The sequence below is a fragment of the Lissotriton helveticus genome, chromosome 3_1 (genome assembly GCF_964261635.1).
Source record: "Lissotriton helveticus chromosome 3_1, aLisHel1.1, whole genome shotgun sequence".
In the NCBI taxonomy this organism is placed as follows: Eukaryota; Metazoa; Chordata; class Amphibia; order Caudata; family Salamandridae; genus Lissotriton; species Lissotriton helveticus.
The window spans coordinates 2100104329-2100123877 of NC_136061.1; the positions used below are offsets into that span (position 1 = coordinate 2100104329).

A 19549-nucleotide genomic window follows, 5' to 3' on the forward strand; every position below is an offset into this window, starting at 1 on the left:
TAAAAGTTTTTTATAAGCAATGGAAAAACACCAGCCATGTAACTTTCCACATAGCAAAAATTAGTAAACACCGATAACCACTGATTTTAACAGTTTTTGAAAACATTGGAAAACACTGAAAAATAAACTGAAAACAGCTAAGCCTAGATATATCCTTATCCTAAAAAGGGGGCCAACTTCAATCTTAGTTCATTCCCAGTTTGGGCACTTTATGCTGTTCCATGCATTTGATGACGAGCTCCGGCTAATAAACTCAATTACAGGGTATGCCATTAAATATAAGCACTTTTTATACCCAAGAAAATAAAGTTGTGTAAAATTGAAATACACTTAGGGTAAATTCTACTCTTGTATTTGTGCACGCTTGTTTTGTAAACAATTTTGTAGAATAATAACAATAGTGACTGCTGTAGGAAATAGTAGAGTGTCTGCACGAGTGCATACACTTTTGTTTTTTAAATGTAAACGGACTGATTAGCTGAAGTGCTCAGGGTGACACAGTGACAACTGAACAAGTAGGGTTTCAGAAAAAAACTGTACTCAAGATACGTTGATATGGTCGTATTTGCAGCAATGGCGATCTTACTAAGAACACATTCTGGAAGTCTGAGATATTGCTCGGTGAAAGGGTGCACATCTTACCTGACTGAACTGACTGGTATATTCTGCCAGTCCTGTGGGCGTGGCCTCCTGCCTCTCCGCTTGTGCAAACATCTGGTGCAGCAATGCTGCATACTCGCGGTCACTCTTCACTCGCTGCGTTATCCACTTCTTTATGACCTCCAGGAGGCGAAGCTCGGACTCTTGAAGCCGGATAAGAGAGTTGTGTCCATCAGGGTAACAGAAGTCCGCCCCAAACCCCATGGCCGAATGCACAGATGGGCTGTAGGAAAATTCTGTCCACAAAGTGCTGCTGTTTTCAGCCTAAAACAAGACATATTGAGCTTAGTCAGAGGCCCCTTCCTTCACAAACAGGGCTGCAGGTACTTCAATGAAACTTGGTGTAAAAGATGCAGACTTAAATGTACAGTGAATGGTAAACAGTAAGTACCTGGATGCAATGAAGTTACATATTTAATATATCTATGGGCCTGAATTTAATAAAATTGGCTGCAATGCAACTTATGCACTTGAAGACTATTCACGTGATGTGCAGATTCATTCATTATCAGTTGTTTTTTCTATTTTTATTTTCCATGACAAACAATTTTCTCAACATTCTCAACACTCACGCATGTCTTTATAGAGATATTGGTTGCTTTGGCACGAGTGTTTCAGTGGCAATGTAGGTTTTTTGCGACATGCAACCCTTGGAGTGAGTGTGGCTAGAGGGATGTGTCCCACAGCCATTATATGGTGTTAGTATACACCTTAGAGGGCACAAGTGCATGCCTCACTACCAGGGGCTCAGGCAAGTAGGCCAGACTCCCCTTTTAATGTGTGTCTTATGTCCTGTGTTGTGACAATTGACGAATGACAGACCTTAGATCACAGACTAAACATTAAATAAGGAACGGGGATTCACCATCAGTACTGATGAAAGCCCAGGACCCTTGAATGGACAGTGAGGAAGGGCTGAACTAATTTGACTTACTAAGAGGGTATAGAGGTAGTAACCATCCCCTTAATTCCTCCCAAAAATGGTTTGGATAATAATACTAGTGGTGTGGCACCCAAAATGAAAGGAAACCGGGGTGACCACTAGGTATTTTTTTAATATTTACACTCCCTGTTAGCATTAGAACATTATCCAAAGTGCTCCCTGTAAAATGGTTGAGCCCACTCTGGTTTTTAGTGACCTAGGTGTGACCCGATGATGAAGCATGAAACCAATAGGGTGTGTGAGGGTCCATGATTTTTATTTATTTATTTATTTATTTATAATGTTTTGTATAGCGCGAACAAGACCCGTGGGTATCAGAGCGCTTAACAGAGCAGAGTTGCATATAGACATTATAGTAGCAGTACTAACCACAGAAGAATAATGAGGTAGAAGGCAGAATACTGCCTGGATGAAATTAGATATATATATTCATAAGACTGTGCAATTAGCGTTATATGGCGAGCACGGCTTGACTTGTGTCATGCTAACAAACCATGATCATTGATGTAGGGTTATAAGGCGTTCCAGTGCATATCAAAGGATAATATGTATAAATAAATCAAGTGAGGTAGAAGTTATATAGAATGACTAAGAGCTATAGATATAAATTCACACTTATATGGATAAATAAATCAAGTGAGGAAGAAGTTATATAGTCTGACCGTGAGATATAGTTAAAAGTTAACACTTATATGAGGTAGCAGTAATGTGTTAAGTCTCGGCTTGAGCCCGGCATCAGTTCATTCTCAGATACAGATCTTCCAATTTTCCATGGAGGGGCCAGTCCTCAGTTAGAAAAGTGATCATCCCAGTGATCCGTCGGTTTCTCTAAGTAGGGTTTTTACTCATCAAGTGGCTCTTCAGTTCTCGCTTGAATGTTACTGTATTTTGAATTTTCCTGATGTTTGGAGGTAGTGAGTTCCAGATTCTGGGGGCAGCTCCGGAGAATGCTCGGTTGTAGGTCTTTCTCTTGTGGAAAAAGGCTGGTCGTAGTAGTAAATCTTTTGCGCTTCTAGTTGTTCTGTTACCTCCTGAGAGCTTAAGTTTCTTGGCTAGGTATCTAGGCGTGTTGTAGTGAACCGCTTTGTGCGTAATACAGGCCATCTTCATTTGAATTCTCGCCTCGTAAGGTAGCCAGTTTAGTGCTTTCAGGTGAGGAGATATGTGGTCGAATTTCTTCGTTCCCGTAATGAGTCTCGCCGCTGCGTTGAGGCAGGCTTTTAGTGGTGCTGTGGATGTTTTCGGTAGGCCCGCTAATGTGGTGCAGCCGTATTCGATCCTCGAGATGACTAGTGATTGGATAGCCAGTTTTAGATCTGTTTCAGAGATGAAGGGTTTCAGTTTTCTTAAGTAATTCAAGTGGAAGCGTGCGCTCTTGGCCATTGAGCTAATATGGTTTTTCATGTCGAGGTTTTCATCTAGTGTAATTCCTAGTGATTTGGCTGAGTTAACTAGAGTCGGGGTGCAGTTTAGCGCTGTCACCAGTTTAGTCCATTCTTTAACTTCAGATTGGCTCCTTGTCGGTGAAATTAGCAGGAATTCTGTTTTCTGGGCGTTTAGTTTCAGATGGTTCATTGTTAACCATTGCAAAGCTCTCCTTAGTGTCTTGTTCATTAAGTCAATGTCCTCAAGGGAGGCAATCTTTATGTATAGTTGCGTGTCGTCTGCATACATATGATAGGATACCTGAGATTCTTGAAGGATCTCCGTGAGAGGTTCTACATACAAGTTGAATAGATCTGGAGATAGCGTTGAGCCTTGTGGGACCCCGATTGCGTTGGGGCTCGGGGAAGAGAGTGCTTGGTTCACCAGGAAACGCTGAGTCCTGTTTTGTAGGAAAGAATTGAACCATTTCAGCACGTTTCCAGATAAACCCATCCTGTCTTGTAGTCTGGTCATAAGCACTTCGTGTTTTACCGTGTCAAATGCTGATGATAGGTCTAGTAGGATCAGTAGGCAAGTTTGATTTCGGTCTAGGGCTTGTAGGGCGTCATCAACAATATGCAGGATCGCAGTTTCAGTGCTGTGCCCTGTTCTGAATCCTGATTGGCAATCGTCCAATAGCGAGAATTTAGCGATGTGTTGACTCAGTTGGCCCTGCACGCATTTCTCGATGAGTTTAGCCAGTAGAGGGATGTTGGTCACTGGTCGATAGTTGTTCGGGTCTGATGCATCAGCTGTCGGTTTTTTGAGGATGGGCATCACCTGCCCTGTTTTTAGGCAGTCAGGGAGGGTTCCTTGTGCAAGTGAGGCGTTTATTATCTCGGTCCAGATTGGCACTAGAGTGTGGCTGATTTCTCTTACACACTTTCCTGGTAGAGGGTCTTGATAGTGGTTGTTCGGTCTAATCTCCGCCAGCGTTCTGGCGATCTTTTCTTGGTCGTATAATTCAAATGTGTCCCATTTTGCCTTGTTTTTAGTTTGGCGACTCTCTGGTGAGATCTTGGCTTCGTTTTCAGGTGGAGGCAGTGTCCTAAGGTTAGTTGCTGCAATTGTGAGTTCAACTTCAAGCGATTTAGATTTTTCGGTGAAAAATGCGGAGAATTCCTCGCAGCTTATGGGGGTTTTTGTATTCTCAAGAGCCGTTTTGGCTATTTTATTTGACTGCTGTTTTAACATCTCGAAGAGTTTTCGTGGTCTATTTATGGCACTGTCCAATTCAGCTCTGAAAAATTCTTTTTTGGTGTTGATTATTTTTTTGTTGTATTCTTTTCTTGTTTTCCTGAGTGTTTTCAGCTCCGGTGAGGAGGGATGTTGTCTCCACCTCCTTTCGGCCATTCTCAGTTTGCGCCTGTCCTCATTCAATGATTCATTAAACCAAGGATTTTTTGGTTTCTCTGATACTTTTTTCAGTTTTAGGGGCATGGTATCATTGACGATATTGCCGATTGAGGTTATGTAGTGGTCAGTCAGATCATTAACATTTCGCTTATTGTTGGGTGGTTTCAGGTTCTGCTCACACCTTTCAACCAGTAGTTCGGTATTAGCCTCTTTTGTGTCTCGGATCAGTTTCTTGAGCTTGAGTGGTTGCACGGTCCTGCCCTTTGTCATTGTCGGTATCGTGAATGTTATGGTGTGATGGTCGGACCAGTCACATGGGTCTATGGCAAGGATAGATGTCTCATTCTTTCCTGAGATAATCCAATCTAAGGTCGCTCCTTGTGAGTGAGTGGGTTGGTTGCAAGTTTGTACTAGTTTTAGCTCACTGAGGAAGTCTTTAAGCGAGTTGACCAGTTTATCACTGCCGTCATTCCAGTGGAGGTTAAAATCGCCTAGGAATATATTATTGGCGTCCGAGTTAGAGTTGGTCGTTATGATCTCCATCAATTGTTCTGTGAACTTTGCGTTCTCTCCTGGTGGGTGGTAGAATGCATGCAGTTTGCAGCTTTGATTCTTTGGTGTTCTCACATTAATACCAAGGTATTCACAAGATTCTAAGGGGTCAGATTGGAATTGGCAAACCTCGATCTCTGACCGGTGAATGCAAGCTATGCCTCCTCCCGTATTCCTTGGTCTGTCTAGCCTGACGATGTTATATTGCGGGGGTACTAAGAGATCCATGGTAGGAGATGATGAATCATTGAGCCATGTTTCCGTGAGGATGGCCAGGTCAATTTCCTTATTGATGATGAGGGCGGCTATGTCTGCTGCATGTTTATTTGCCGAACGACAGTTAAGTAGAAGGCAGTTCAGGGGTTTCTGTGATTTAACAAGTTTTCCATTATCCGATTCGGATGCAATTAGCTGAATATGTTGTAGATTATGGTGTATTGCTTTCCTGTCGTTCTTTCTGGACGTTCTACCAGAGTCGATAGGTACTGTTTTGATATTCTCCTCTTTACTACGGGCAGGTTGTTCATAAGACTTGAGTAAGGTTAGAGTTTCATCATTTGACAGGGGCTTGGTCCTATTAGGTCTGTTGGGTCTAAGTACCAGATTCTGGATGTGGGAAACCTTGGTGTGTGTGCTTATCGTCTTCTCCCAGATTTTTCCAATTGTCTGTGAGACTTTCATCGACATTTGCATCAGGTTACCTACGAGTTTCTGGAGCTCCTTGACTTCTTTCTGTGTTCGGGATGCATTCTTGTGTGAGGTTGAGCTGGCTGGTTGAGTGTTGCAGTTTGCTCTTCTCTGCGCCTGAACCGATCTCGTTACCACCCATCTTTTCTTGGTGAGGGGTGTTTTTGTAGATATGGATCTGTAGGATTCCGGTCTCGTGTTCGGGGGAGGGTAGGTAAGGTCGGTATGATCTACCTTGCTCATTTCGTTAGCTTCATAGAGGGATTCGCTTGGAGCTGGGGTACACTCTTCTGGTGCAATGGAGTTGTGCATTAGCGGCCACGGTTCTTTCCTTGGGACCTGATTCTTCTCTTTGTTTCCTAGGTTAGTGGACATTTCAATCCTTTCTCCCTCAGTCTCTGGGGTTAACATCGCGTTTTCGGTTAAATCTGCGGTGTTAAAGGTTTGGTTATTCTGGCCGTCCGATTGATTGGTGTCACTAGTCTTGGGGTCGATGTTTTCAGGTGTGACATCTGGTAGTGTCAAGTTTTGTTGGAGGTTTGGTCCTTCTATGTCTTCCTTTAAGTTTTGGAAAGTTGACTCAAATTTCTCGAGTTCTCTGTTGGTTGCTTGAATCAGCACTATTCCCGTTTTATATATAGTGATGCATAATTCTGTTTTACTTCTTTTAGTTAAGGTGGTCGTTATCTTAGTGCCATATGGTATGTTTTTTATAGTTTTAGTGAACAGCATTTTTGTAAGGGTGTTGCGCCATTTCGCTGTTTTGTCTGTGTAGAATATAAGATCGTTCAACTTGATGCCTTTGACTCTGTCAAAGTATGGGTCATGGAACAGTATGTTCGGATTTTTTCTCAAAATATTGTGTTTGAATTTTTTGGCAGCATTTTTGGATAGAGTTGAGGGGTATTCTATGCTCTTTGCACTAGACCCAGTCGATCCTTGGTGTCTTCCATCCATTTTGATTCGTATTAAAGATCTGTTTTGTACTGTTTCGATCCCACCTAGTGTGACCTGGAGGATATAGAGCTCAAATACCTCTGTACTATGGTTTCAGGTGGAGGTATAGATTCCCTTGTGGAAAAGTTTGCTCTTTGTATTACGCCTTTGTCGACGTGGAAGTAACTCAGTACTGATAAAAATACTTAACATTCCTAAAGGGTCAATAGGACTAGGTCATTAGTTCATTACCAACTACCGAATGGTAGGATACCCATTGTGAGATTGCTTTGTTAAAACAACTTTAATGGAAACAGAAAATCTGAGACTCTGCAGTACAAATATGCCAGGCAACACAGTCAAAAAGTGTCAATTGTTGAGTCTGGTGAATTGAACATTTATCCAAATTTATCACGAGGATTCTCCTCGCCTTTAAGGGGGTAATAGAGGTTGACTGATGCCACGAATGGACAGCCTGTACAGTGGACAGGACTGGGAGTTAATCACCATTAAATGGTTGCTAACAATTCTCCACAATCCTCGGGTTGGGATCATCAAGCCCTCTTACCATTTAATCATTCAGGTTATGTCTCTTAGACCCCCCACGATTCATATTGATCAAATAGTTTTGGCCGTTTGGTATCACTCTCCTCTCAATAATAAAGAATAACATAATTATTGAATATGATCCAACCATAAGGTTGTTACGTTTAGTATGATTGAACATGAGTCCTCTTCGTGTTCTGAGGGCAGGAGGGAAGCACAGGATGCACAAGTTGACCACGTCCAAATACAAGCTGCATATCATTAGATAAAGTTTATTCAAGACTGGTGACAGACCCCAGATAAAAGTACCTGTGGAACTGTCTAAGATCAAATATATATTTACGGAAAAACACAAAGGATAAAATGATGTTGAGTAAGATGAATATCTCAGCAACAAAAGAAATGTTTTGAACTAAAAAAAAAACCACACAGACATTTACCAGTTATAAATTGTGCCCCTGCCATGCACTGCCTATGACCACACATATTATATAACTCATGACATGTTTTATGACATCATTTAAGACATCAGTGATGTCATCCTAAATGACATCATTAATGACATCACCCACATATACCTAACCATTGGGCCGGCTCTCTAACCACCATTGGGGCAGCAGCCAGCCATTGTTTTTTTTTTTTTAAGTGGGTGCCCTAGTACATGTATCTAAACATTTGGGGCCGTGGGGCGAGCCCCAAGTCCTCCAGGGCCCCAGCCAACTCACCAGCCAGCACCCATTGTGGTACTGGCAGGAGCCAGCTCATTAACTTTTCTCCAACCGGGCAATAGCAGCGGATTTCACATTACTCCTGCCCAGATGTTAGCAAAGATGTGTTTTCTGCCCGGGAGAGTGAGAGCAGGGTATTAGGGTACGCCCGCATTCTGCCAGGCAGAAAACAGCATTGTCCTAGCGGATGGGGTCCTTGGAGCACTGCTTAGATCTGACCCCATGGCATGGGAAACCCTCTGGCCAATAACCAGCATGGGGAGGGGGTGATTGATGGCCCCGGGATGGGGCCCTCTGGCCTCATAGAGGTACAGGAAGGAGGATTCCATGTCCCACTACTCTTTTAATGTTAAGGAGGAGCTGTAATTGGCTCATGGAGGGCGGATCTATGCCCCATCCTTTTCAAACAAATGTGCTGGGCCCCGAGGGATGGGCCACCCCACTGTACACCACTCCAATATACGCCACTCCACTGTACACCTCTCCACTGTACGCCAGTCCAGTCTTCGCCTCTTCAAAGTATACCACTTCACTCTATGCTATTCCACTGTATGTTACTCCACTGTACTCCACTACACTCAACATAATTCCTCTTTACACCACTCCACTCTACTCCATTGCATGCCACTCCACTTTATTCCACTGTACGCCATTCCACTCTACACTATTACACTCTACACCACTGCACAACACGCCACTCCACTGTGTGCCCCTCCACTTTATGATATTCCACTGTATGCCACTCCACTCTACGCTATTCCACTATTTTCCACTGCACTGTACGCCTCTGCATTGTACATCATTACACTTAACTCTATTCTACCCTATACCACTCCACTGTACGCTACTCCAGTGTATGCCACTCCTCTCTATTGCACTCCACTCTACGCCACTAAACTCTACGATATTCCACTCTACTATACGCCACTCCAGTCCACGCCACTCTACGTCCCTATGGTATAAGCTATTCCACTGTACGCTGCTGAACTATATGCTGTTCCACTCTAAGCTGTTCCACTTTACACCACTACACTCTACGCTAGTCTGCACTATGGCCACTTAATTCTATGCCACTACAATCTACTCTTCTGCGCTGTCCGCCACTACACTTTACTTCACTGTGTGCTATTCCACTGTATTTAATGCCACTCTATGCTTTTCCACTGTAGGCCACTCCACTGTATTCTATTCCACTGTACGCTACTATGCTGTAATCCACTGCACTCTAAACCCCTCCACACTACACTATCCCACTGTACACCACTACAATGTATCTCACTCCATGCCACTGCTCTCTATGCCACTTCACTCCACTCCACTCTACTATATGCTAATCCACTCCACACCACTGCACGCCACTTTACTGTACGTTTTTCCATAGTACCACATTCCACGTAAAGTCCCTCCACTGTGTCACACTCCACTCTACTCAGCTTCACTCCATGCTTTGACATTCCACTCTATGGCACTTTACTGTACGACACTCTCCTTCAATCTGCTGTACGACACTCCACTTAACAAGACTCCACTTGACGACATTGGACTCTACGATTTGAAACACATTTTTATTAAAAAAATATAACAGTACAATTCAATGAAAAAAATAATGATTACACCACTACATTTGATTTTGGTTTGATTTCTATAGCGCCCGAATCACCCCATCGGGGTATCTCTTCGCTGTGACTGCTAGAGGCAAACCAGAGGAGAGTTAGAACAGTGTCGGTTTCAGCAGTTTTCTAAAGGCCAGGAAGTTGGGGCATTGACGCAACTGGGTAGGGATTTGGTTCCAATAATGCGGGGCAAGGTGGAAGAATGCTTTACCGCCCATGGGGCTAGTTTGAGGCGCGGGACATGGAGGAATCCTTGGTTACTTGATCGCAAGTAACTGGGTGGCATATATCTGACCAATTTTATGGTCAGGTAGCTGGTTCCCATGTTGTTCAGGGATTTGTGAACCATGCAGCGTATTTTGAATTTTACTTTCTGTTTCACTGGAAGCCAGTGAAGTTCTCGAAGTAACTGAGTTGCTGAGGTTCTGGGAGGGGCAATGTTCACCAGTCACCCCGGTGTTTTGAACTACTTGCAGTTTACTAAGGGAGGATTCCTTGACAGAGATAAGTAAAGCGTTACAATAGTCCAGGCGGCTGAGAATTAGGGCCTGGACCAGAGTTTTGTGTATGGATGTTGGTAGAAGGGGGAAGACCCTACGAAGGAGGCTCAGTGTGCAACAGCATGTCCCTGCGGTGTGGTTAACGTGTTCTTCTAATGTACGTTTCTGGTTAAGTTTCACCCCTAAGTTTTTCACCCCATGTTTGGGGGATGTGGCTGACCCCAGCTCTTCTGGCCACCAGTTGGGGGACCATTTCATCGTTGCTTCTCCGAACAGCATAATTTCATATTTTTCAGTGTTTAGCTGAAGGAGGTTGTCTCTCATCCGATGTACAATGCCTTTCATTCCATCTGACTGAATAAGTGGATTGGATGTCCGTTTTATCAAAGGAGAGAAGAAGTTGCATATCATTTATTTATATTTTTTTGCAGAGTTTTATATAGCGCGAACAAGACCCGAACCGAATCGGGTATCAGAGCGCTTTACATAGCACCAGTTACATTACATGAGGACGGACACACATTCATTTTAGGCACGGGGAGATTAAGTGATTTGCCCAGAATCACAGGAGGTTTTTGGTGTCGTTACCGAGACTCGAACCCAGATCCCCAGGTCCAAGGTCGAGCGCCCTAGCCGTTAGGCCAACTCCTCTCGGTGTAGGAGATAGGGATAAAACCGAGTTGCCTCAGTAGGACAGCCAGGGGGGTAACATAGATGTTAAATAATGTGGGGCTCAAGCATGAGCCCTGCGGTACCCCCCTGGTGACTTTGGTGGTTTGTGAGCTGAAAGGGCCTAGGTTTATGGTTTGCGTTCTGTTTGTGAGGAAATCGGTCAGCTATTTCATGGCTTTCTTTTGGATGCCTATGTCCTCGAGTCGCTTGAGGAGAATCTGGTGGGAGATGGTGTCAAATGCTGCGGACAGGTCGAGCTGCCCCAAAAGTACTGCTCGACTTTCGTCCGCCAGCATACGGATGTTGTCGGTTACTTCCACTAGGGCTGACTCAGTGCTGTGTTTAGGTCGAAATCCTGACTGTGAGTGGTCTAGACGATTTGAGGATTCAACAAATTTCGACAGATGCTTGTTAATATGTTTCTCTAGGAGTTTGCTATGTAGAGGGAGCAGAGAAATGGGACGGTAGTTAGAGACATCATCAATGGGGATCTTAGGGTTTTTCCTAATGGGGATGATCTGCGTTGCTTTCCACTCTGAAGGGAGGCTGCCTTCTTCCATAGATCTTTTGAGAATCGAACAAATGGGAGCAGCAAGCGTCTTGGATAGGAGGGCAGAGGTCTTAGCAGGTATAGGATCTAGGGGTGATCCAGATTTGACCACTTTCAGCAACGATTTCACTTCGCTTGTGGTCAAATCTGGGAAGGATTCAAGGGTTAAAGCGTCAGTAGCAATAGGGGGAGGGTCTATGCGAGGGCCTGAAACGTGATTTGCAATGCTGTTGCACAATGTTTGGGAGGGGGCTACTTCGGTGTGACATGCCTTGGGGTTGGTAAATGAGTTTAAAACTTGAAACAAGGTGCAAGAGGAGTTTCCAGCACTTTCAAGTTGTACTATGATGTGCGTTTTCCGAGCGAGTTTTATATTTTTGTGATATGCTGCTAGTGTGGTTTTGAAGTTTTCCTTATCTTGTGGGTCTTTGGAAAGGCGCCATATTTGTTCCTGTTTTTTACATTGGCATTTTTTCGGATCTAAGATCGGGGGTGTACCATGGGGTCTGGAGACATTTGGCTTTGGTCGGTTGTGATTTCAAATGGGCTAGACAGTCAATAGTAGTTATCATACTGGCTGTGAAGGATGTTGTCATTCCTGAGTGCTGTCGCAGTCTGAGATCTTGGGGGGCAGAATATTTCGCGGAACTTAGTGGGAGTGATTTTCTGCCTTTGCCTGTAGTTCTTGGTAGGGTAGGTATTGTGGGCTGTATTGTCTTTCTGGCCGTGAATTTGAAAATCAATTAGAAAGTGGTCTGACCATGTCAGAGGGCTAGAGGTTTTGTAGGTGGTGTTGGGGGAGTTGGTAAAAATTATGTCCGGTGGGTGGGCTCATTGTTGATTTTTGTTAATCCTAGTGTGGATAGGTCAGTTGGCAAAGCTACGGCCTCTTTATTGTCAGGATTTTCAGCATGTATGTTAAAGTCGTCTAGCAGTAAGATATTTTTGGTTGAGATTACGTTGGGTGAGATTAGCTCCGTTAGCTGTGAGCGAAAATTGGAAATGGGTCCGGGAGGCCTGTGTACGAGAGAACCTTTCCAACTGAGTTGAGGATGTAGGTCCCCTCTGAAGACTTAAATCTTCATACACTGTTGGTCAGTCATGGAGATTTTTATCGGGTCTTTATATATGATTGCTAACCCACCTCCTACCTTGTGTGGTCTATTTTATGAATGTGGTAGCCCTCAGGAACTGCAACAGCAATATCAGGGTTAGAGCAGGGCTTAGTCCAAGTTTCAGTCAGAAATGCAATGTGGGTAAGAGTGGTGGATAGTTGATCCCATATGTGAGTGGAATGCTTGGGTATGATCTGACATTGGCCAGGAAGCAGTACCAACCTCTGTTATTGTCATTTTGTGGGGGGTGCGGTGTTCTTTCCTGTTCGCTGGTGATAGGGGGGGTCTGAACTCACGATTGCATTGGGAGTGGATTGTAGCGTTGCTTGGGGGCTGAGTAGGTGTTTTGCTCTGAAATTTGCAGGTCCTGCATGCGAAAGGTCCTTCTAGAATTAGAGAGGAGCTACGCCCTTTGTTTTTTGGGTACCTGAGACCATTTATATTTCTAATTCTTACTAGGTCTTGTCTGGAATATGTACGGACGGCGCTTCCCTTATATATTCGGTCTGTGGGAGACTGGCAGGGGTTCTGGCTCCTGCACGTCAATCAATCAATCAATCAATCAATCAATGACACTTGTAGAGCGCGCTACATACCCGTAGGGTCTCAAGGCGCTGGGGGGGGGGGGGTGCCGCTACTGCTCGAACAGCCAGGTCTTCAGCTTCCTCCTGAAGGAGAGGTGGTCTTGGGTCAGGCGCAGGTCGGTCGGGAGGGAGTTCCAAGTCTTGGCAGCCAGGTAGGAGAAGGACCTTCCTCCTGTAGTCGCTCTTCGGATGCGGGGGACGGCGGCGAGGGCGTGGTTGGCTGATCGAAGGTGGCGTTTGGGAGCGTAGAAGTTGACTCGGCTGTTGAGGTAGCTCGGGCCTTGGTCGTGTAGGGCTTTGTGTGCGTGGGTGAGGAGGCGGAAGGTGATTCTTTTGCTGACGGGGAGCCAGTGAAGGTCTCTGAGATGTCCGGAGATGTGACTGGTTCGTGGGATGTCGAGGATGAGTCTGACTGAGGCGTTCTGGATCCGCTGGAGTCTCTTCTGGAGCTTGGCGGTGGTACCGGCGTAGAGGGCGTTGCCGTAGTCCAGTCGGCTGGTGACGAGGGCCTGGGTGACGGTCCTCCTGGTCTCGGTGGGGATCCACCAGAAGATCTTCCGTAGCATGCGTAGGGTGTTGAAGCACGCCGAGGAGACGTTGTTGACTTGCCTGGTCATGGAGAGGGAGGAGTCCAGGATGAAGCCCAGGTTGCGTGCATGGTCTGTTGGTTTGGGTGCGGAGCCCAGGGCGGGAGGCCACCAGGAGTCGTCCCAGGCGGAGGGTGAGGGTCCCAGGATGAGGACCTCCGTCTTGTCCGAGTTCAGTTTTAGGCGGCTGGTCGTCATCCAATCGGCTACCTCCTTCATCCCTTCGTGCAGGTTGGCTCTGGCGGCGGCGGGGTTGTTGGTCAGGGAGAGGATCAGCTGGGTGTCGTCGGCGTAGGAGATTATGCTGAGGTTGTGTTTGCGTACGATGGCCGCGAGGGGGCTCATGTAGACGTTGAAGAGGGTGGGGCTCAGAGATGATCCTTGAGGGACGCCGCAGATGACTTCGGAGGCCTCTGACTTGTACGGTGGTAGGTGGACTCTCTGTGTTCTTCCGTCGAGGAAGGAGATGATCCATTCCAGCGCCTTGTCCTGGATTCCGATGTTGCTGAGGCGCCGTACTAGGGTGCGGTGGCAGACCGTGTCGAATGCCGCGGAGAGGTCTAGGAGGATGAGGGCCGCTGTTTCTCCATTGTCCATCAGGGCTCGGATGTCATCGGTGGCGGCGATGAGGGCGGTCTCGGTGCTGTGGTTGGCTCGGAAGCCGGACTGTGAGGGGTCGAGGGATCCGTTCGTCTCGAGGAAGGTGGCCATCTGCTTGTTGACGGTCTTCTCGATGACTTTGGCTGGAAACGGGAGGAGCGAGATGGGGCGGTAGTTCTTGAGGTCGGTGGGGTCCGCTGTTGGTTTCTTGAGTAGAGCGCTGAGTTCGGCGTGTTTCCAGCTCTCAGGGAAGATGGTGGTGTCGAAGGATGTGTTGATGATGTCTCGCAGATGGGGTGCGATGACAGCGTCGGCCTTGTTGAAGACGTGGTGAGGGCAGGGGTCGGTCGGAGATCCGGAGTGGATGGAGTTCATCGTGCGGATGGTGTCTTCGGTGCTGATCGGGGTCCAGGCGTGGAGGGTGGTGGTGGGGGGTGGTTGTTTGGTCATGGTGTGCGTTGGTTGGTTGTTGAAGCTGTTGTGTATGTCCGCGATCTTGTTGTGGAAGTATGAGGCGAGGGAGTTGCAGAGGTCTTGCGATGGGGTGATGTCGTTGTTTCCTGCGCTGGGGTTGGATAGCTCTTTCACGATGTTGAAGAGTTCCTTGCTGTTGTGTGCGTTGTTGTCCAGCCTGTCCTTGAATGCTGTTTTCTTGGCGGCGCGGATCAGCTGGTGGTGTTTCCGGGTGGCAAGCTTGAAGGAGGTCCTGTTGTCCGGTGTCGGATCCCTTCTCCAGACTTTCTCGAGGGCTCGGCAGTTCTTCTTGGAGCTCTTGAGTTCGTCGGTGAACCAAGGGGCCTTCTTGCTGCCGGGTCTGCTGGGCGGGGTCCTCAGTGGGGCGAGTTCGTCCGCGCAGTTGCTGATCCACTTCGTTAGGTAGTCGGCGGCCTGGCTGGGGTTCGCTGAGCTGGCAGGAGGGTGCTGGCTCAGGGAGGTGGCGAGCTGGTCTGCTGTGATCGTGTTCCAGCTTCTGCGGGCGGCCTGTTGTTGGTGGTGGTGGGTCGTCGTTCTCTTGAAGGTGAAGTGGACGCAGCTGTGGTCCGTCCATTGAAGCTCTGTGGCGTGGCTGAAGTCGATGTCTGTGCTGGAGGAGAAGACGGCGTCGAGTGTGTGTCCGGCGAGGTGGGTGGGGGTGGACACCAGTTGCTTGAGTCCCAGGTTGGCGAGGTTGTCGAGCAGGGTGCTGGTGTTGCGGTCGTTGTTGTTCTCCAGATGGAAGTTGAGGTCTCCCAGGAGGATGTAGTCAGCGGAGGGGAGGGCATGCGGGCTGATGAAGTCGGCGATGTCCTCGCTGAATTGTGTGCGTGGTCCAGGGGGTCGGTAGATCAGGGTGCCTCTGAGGGTGGTGTTCGGGTTGGTGTGGATCTGGAAATGCAGGTGTTCGGCGCTGGTCAGGGTGTTATCGGTGCTGGTCGTGAGACGGATGGTGTTCCTGTGGATGATGGCGATGCCTCCTCCCATCTGGTTGGCGTTTCGGTCCCTCCGGACGATCTTGTAGCCCTCTGGGATAGCGATGGCGATGTCGGGAGCTGAGGAGGCGTTCATCCAGGTCTCCGTGAGGAAGGCAACGTCAGGGGCTGTGGTGTCGAGGAGGTTCCAGAGTTCGATGGCGTGTCTGTGGACGGAGCGGGTGTTGAGCAGGATGCACTTGAGGTGGGTACTGCTGGTGTTCGACTTGGCGGGTGCTGGTGCGAGGCTGGTCCGGATGCAGGAGAACTTGCAGGCGTGGCAGCTGAAAGGTCCGTGGGTACGTCGTGGAGTGGCTTGATGGCAATCTGGGAGTCGGTCGGTGTTGAGAGCGGTGAGGGTGGCGGCGGAGTACGTCAGGCGGGTCGGTCGGGCTCTTCGGGGGCCAGGGGTCCTGGCGCTGGTCGCGGTCCGGTCGCGAACGGGCGCAGACGGGCTTACCTTTGGCGCGCCTTCGGCGCACAATCGGCGCACCCGCTGCGCGTGACCGCTGCGCGTTCGCACGGTCGCCATTTAAGGCGAAGTGCGCGGGTGGGCGGAGCAGCTGGGAGGCGGGAGCGGGGAGGGAAACAGAAGAGAAAAAGGGGCGGGGCTGATGGCGGTGGCGGGAAGCGGGAGCGGGGGGCGGCGAGGTGGGCAAAAACGACGAGAAACGGCAAATACAAAAAACAAGCACAAATTTAAGTAAAAGCGGGGGAAAAAGACAGTGACACACGATCTGGGGCACAGGGAGAAAACAAGCACAAATTTAGGTAAAAAACGGGGGAAAAAGACAGTGACACACGATCTGGGGCACAGGAAGAAAACAAGCACAAATTCAGGTAAAAACGGGGGGAAAAGGCAGTGACACACGATCTGGGGCACAGGAAGAAAACAAGCACAAATTCAGGTAAAAACGGGGGAAAACCAAAGGAGAGCGCTCAGGGCGGCAGCGAGGCCGGCGCTGAGGCAGAGGCAGGCACTGGGGGCACACGCAGCAGCTGGTGGCCGTGCGGCACGTCGTGCCCTTCATCTGTTTATATGAAGGCAGCTGAACTGCTAACCTCCCGATCTTGAGTCCGCCAGAAGTGAGCTCTGAGTCACTTCTGGTAGGTGTTCCCTCCCTCCACACAATCGGAATGATCCGCGGTGGAACGGGGAGGCACCAAGCGAAGCATGAGCAGTGTTTTAAAGTGCAGGAAGTAGATTAAAAGCAGATTTTAAAATTACAAGATGGTGTTTTCAGCATTAAAACAGTGTGGCATTTGGTGTAGAAGCCCTTTCCCAGGCACTCCTTAATTCCCAGTAGCAGGGTAGCAGCGATTACCAATTTATGAATGACGCTTTAAAATACAATTCTATGATGGAGTCCTTTACCAGGCACTCCATGTACTGCATTTTAATGTACATTAACTATAACTCACTACTCTACCATGCAGTGTGCAATCACAAATTATATTATTTTATTTCGGAATTTGTAAAGCGCACAGCTACCTCCACCGGAGGTGTCCCGGCGCTGTCTGTATACCGCTTAGGAACCCTTCCTGGCTTCCCTGGGAAATGTCCACTCCTGGGCACCCTCCAGGTGCAGCCAGGCATCCCAGCGCTTTTGGGGCCGTTGTGGAGACTAAGCAAGCTATTGCCCAGAGTTGCAGCGCGGGACCCATGATCAGAACAGGCACTGAGGGGAGAATATCCAGTCAGGGGAATTAATGAGCCGGAGACCCGCCGAGGTGGGAATCGAACCCTGGTCTCTGGCCAGAGCTCTGCATCAAGGTCTGCCTGCTCTAACCATTGAGCCACACTTCTCCACGATTTATGTGAATTGCAATGTCATAACTGTTACGCTATAATTTTAAATGGTTCAAGTGATATACTATCAGGCCCGGACTGGCCGTTGTGGGCACCGGGCAATCCCCCGGTCGGCCGCAAGGGTGGGGGCCGGTTTTGGGCCCTGGGGGCCGTTTTTGTTGCAGAGCCGTTTTTGCAGCATAGCTGCAAAATCGGCCCTGTAACAAAATCGGCTGAAAGCGGCCCTGGCAAAGCGCTCGCCCCCCTCCCGCCCGGGGGGCGGGGGGGGGGGGGCGGCCGAGCACTTTGCCAGGGCCGGTTTTGGTTCCCAGTCCGGCCCTGTATACTATGAAAGGGTATAGGCAGTACATGGAGAAGGCACGAGTTAGTTAATGTAGTGTGGTTACCGAGTTCAATACACTGTGTATGGAGGTTTGCGAGTTATAATAATTTGAAGGTGTTGCATAAATTAGAAATTAAAGGTGTAAGTATAAATGATAGAATTATAGCATGTTGATTTCTAATGTTTGTGTAGTTTACGTTTGGTTTGTTAGGTTGTATAGAAAGAATAACATTTTTCTAACTATAACAAAAGTTTAACCTTTGTTTTTTAATTGAATATATATGTGTATATATATATATATATATTGCAATACTTAGCAAGCAGTTGGCAAATTGCTAAAAAGATGTAAGAGGCACACGCGGAGTGATATTCAAAAGCAGAAATGCTTTATTTGGTGCATAGGTGCCCTCTCCCCTCCATATCGACAGACGCGTTTCGCCTTCGCGGCTTTTTCAATGTCGAATTCCCCACAGTGTGTCATGGTTTTTAAACCCACCCTTCCGTTTCATGGTCATAAAAACAGATGATGTCCAATCATTTTACCAGCTTTGCATTCCCAAAGCGGCGGCCATTTTACAGTGGGTGAAGTAATACTCTTATATAATTACATGTGTGGACGTGCAAGTGCAAAGATAATAATAATACGATATTCAGTTAAAAAAGGAAGTCAAAATACACTCCTTCATTGTTTCAAGCTAAACAGGTCAATTAATGAACGTCATACCATATATGCATTTCATTTCATATCATGATCTGTATATTTTACAAAATCTTAGTGGATATCGTCACTTTGTGGTAGGGGAAAAAGAAGCTCCAAAATTCATAGGAACAATAAATAACCCTCCCACAGTCACGTTTAACTATCCACCATGACAAAAAAAAATATATATATATATATATATATATATATATATATATATATATATATATATATATATATATATATATATATATATATATATGGAGAGAGAAAGAGAAACAGAGACAGACAGTCAAAAAGATAGATAGATAGATAGATAGATAGATAGATAGATAGATAGATAGATAGACCCACTAAGCATCAAACAACAAATCCTGTCTCCATTTATAGTAAATGTGTTGGTGCCTCTGCGCGTATAGTTAGAAGCAACACAAATACATACATTTGCAAAAAAGCAGAAGTCTATTTTTAACTCTAAACCGGGCATTTCCTGTAAAAACACAGGGGTGTTGGGAGTCTATTGCTTCGAACAGCAAGTTTCCTTTTGCCAAATATATGCTCGTTTTAGCAGTAAAATCTGCCACATGGCGTGCTGAAAACCACTATGATGTTTTCACATGTTGGTGTTTAATGGACCAGAGCATTGCCTTGCAGATTCAAGAAGAGTTGGCTCCTTGTACGGAAGTGGTAAACCACAGCTCATTTCTCACTCGCCACTCTCTGACATTTTAAAAATTCATGTTTGCATTGCTGTGCTTCTATGCATCATGCAGCTGCACACGTTAGTGCAATCAGGGTGTAGCATTCTTCACTGGGGTGCGTGACATGCTGGGGATGGTAGGTTGGGGACGAGGATCTCCAACCTCGTTGTTTATTTGGTACCTGCTCTGTTCCACTCGGGGCAGGTGTCAGTGGCTGCCTTCCAGGCCATGGGGCATCCTTTTGAGGGACACACGAGTGGCAGATAAAAGGTACACATTTACAGCCTTCCAGACACTACCTGTACTAGTTACTAAAGGGGCGAGGTCAAGGTGGACGTGGTCTCCTCCACGAAAGCAGGTGCAGCATGGCTGGATTTCCAGTGCCGGGCGGAAGGCAGTTTCCAAATGCAGTGCAATGATTGAATGAACTGATGAATGAATAAAAGAGAACTTCTAAAAAAAACAACTTCTACCCAAACACATCTTGGCAGGAAAACCAGAACACAAAACTGCA

General features: G+C 47.0%; 1 protein-coding gene across 4 annotated transcripts in view; it reads right to left on the minus strand.

Annotated features, from left to right (window-relative positions):
- Window positions 1–19549, minus strand: part of FES (FES proto-oncogene, tyrosine kinase) — a 498639-nt gene that overhangs the window by 324977 nt on the left and 154113 nt on the right. For all 4 annotated transcript variants that reach the window (XM_078683274.1, XM_078683270.1, XM_078683273.1 and 1 more), the window contains exon 3: window positions 643–924. In XM_078683274.1, the coding sequence (XP_078539400.1) occupies window positions 643–864 (222 nt within the window). In that variant the 5' untranslated portion in view covers window positions 865–924. The remainder of the gene's footprint in view (window positions 1–642; window positions 925–19549) is intronic.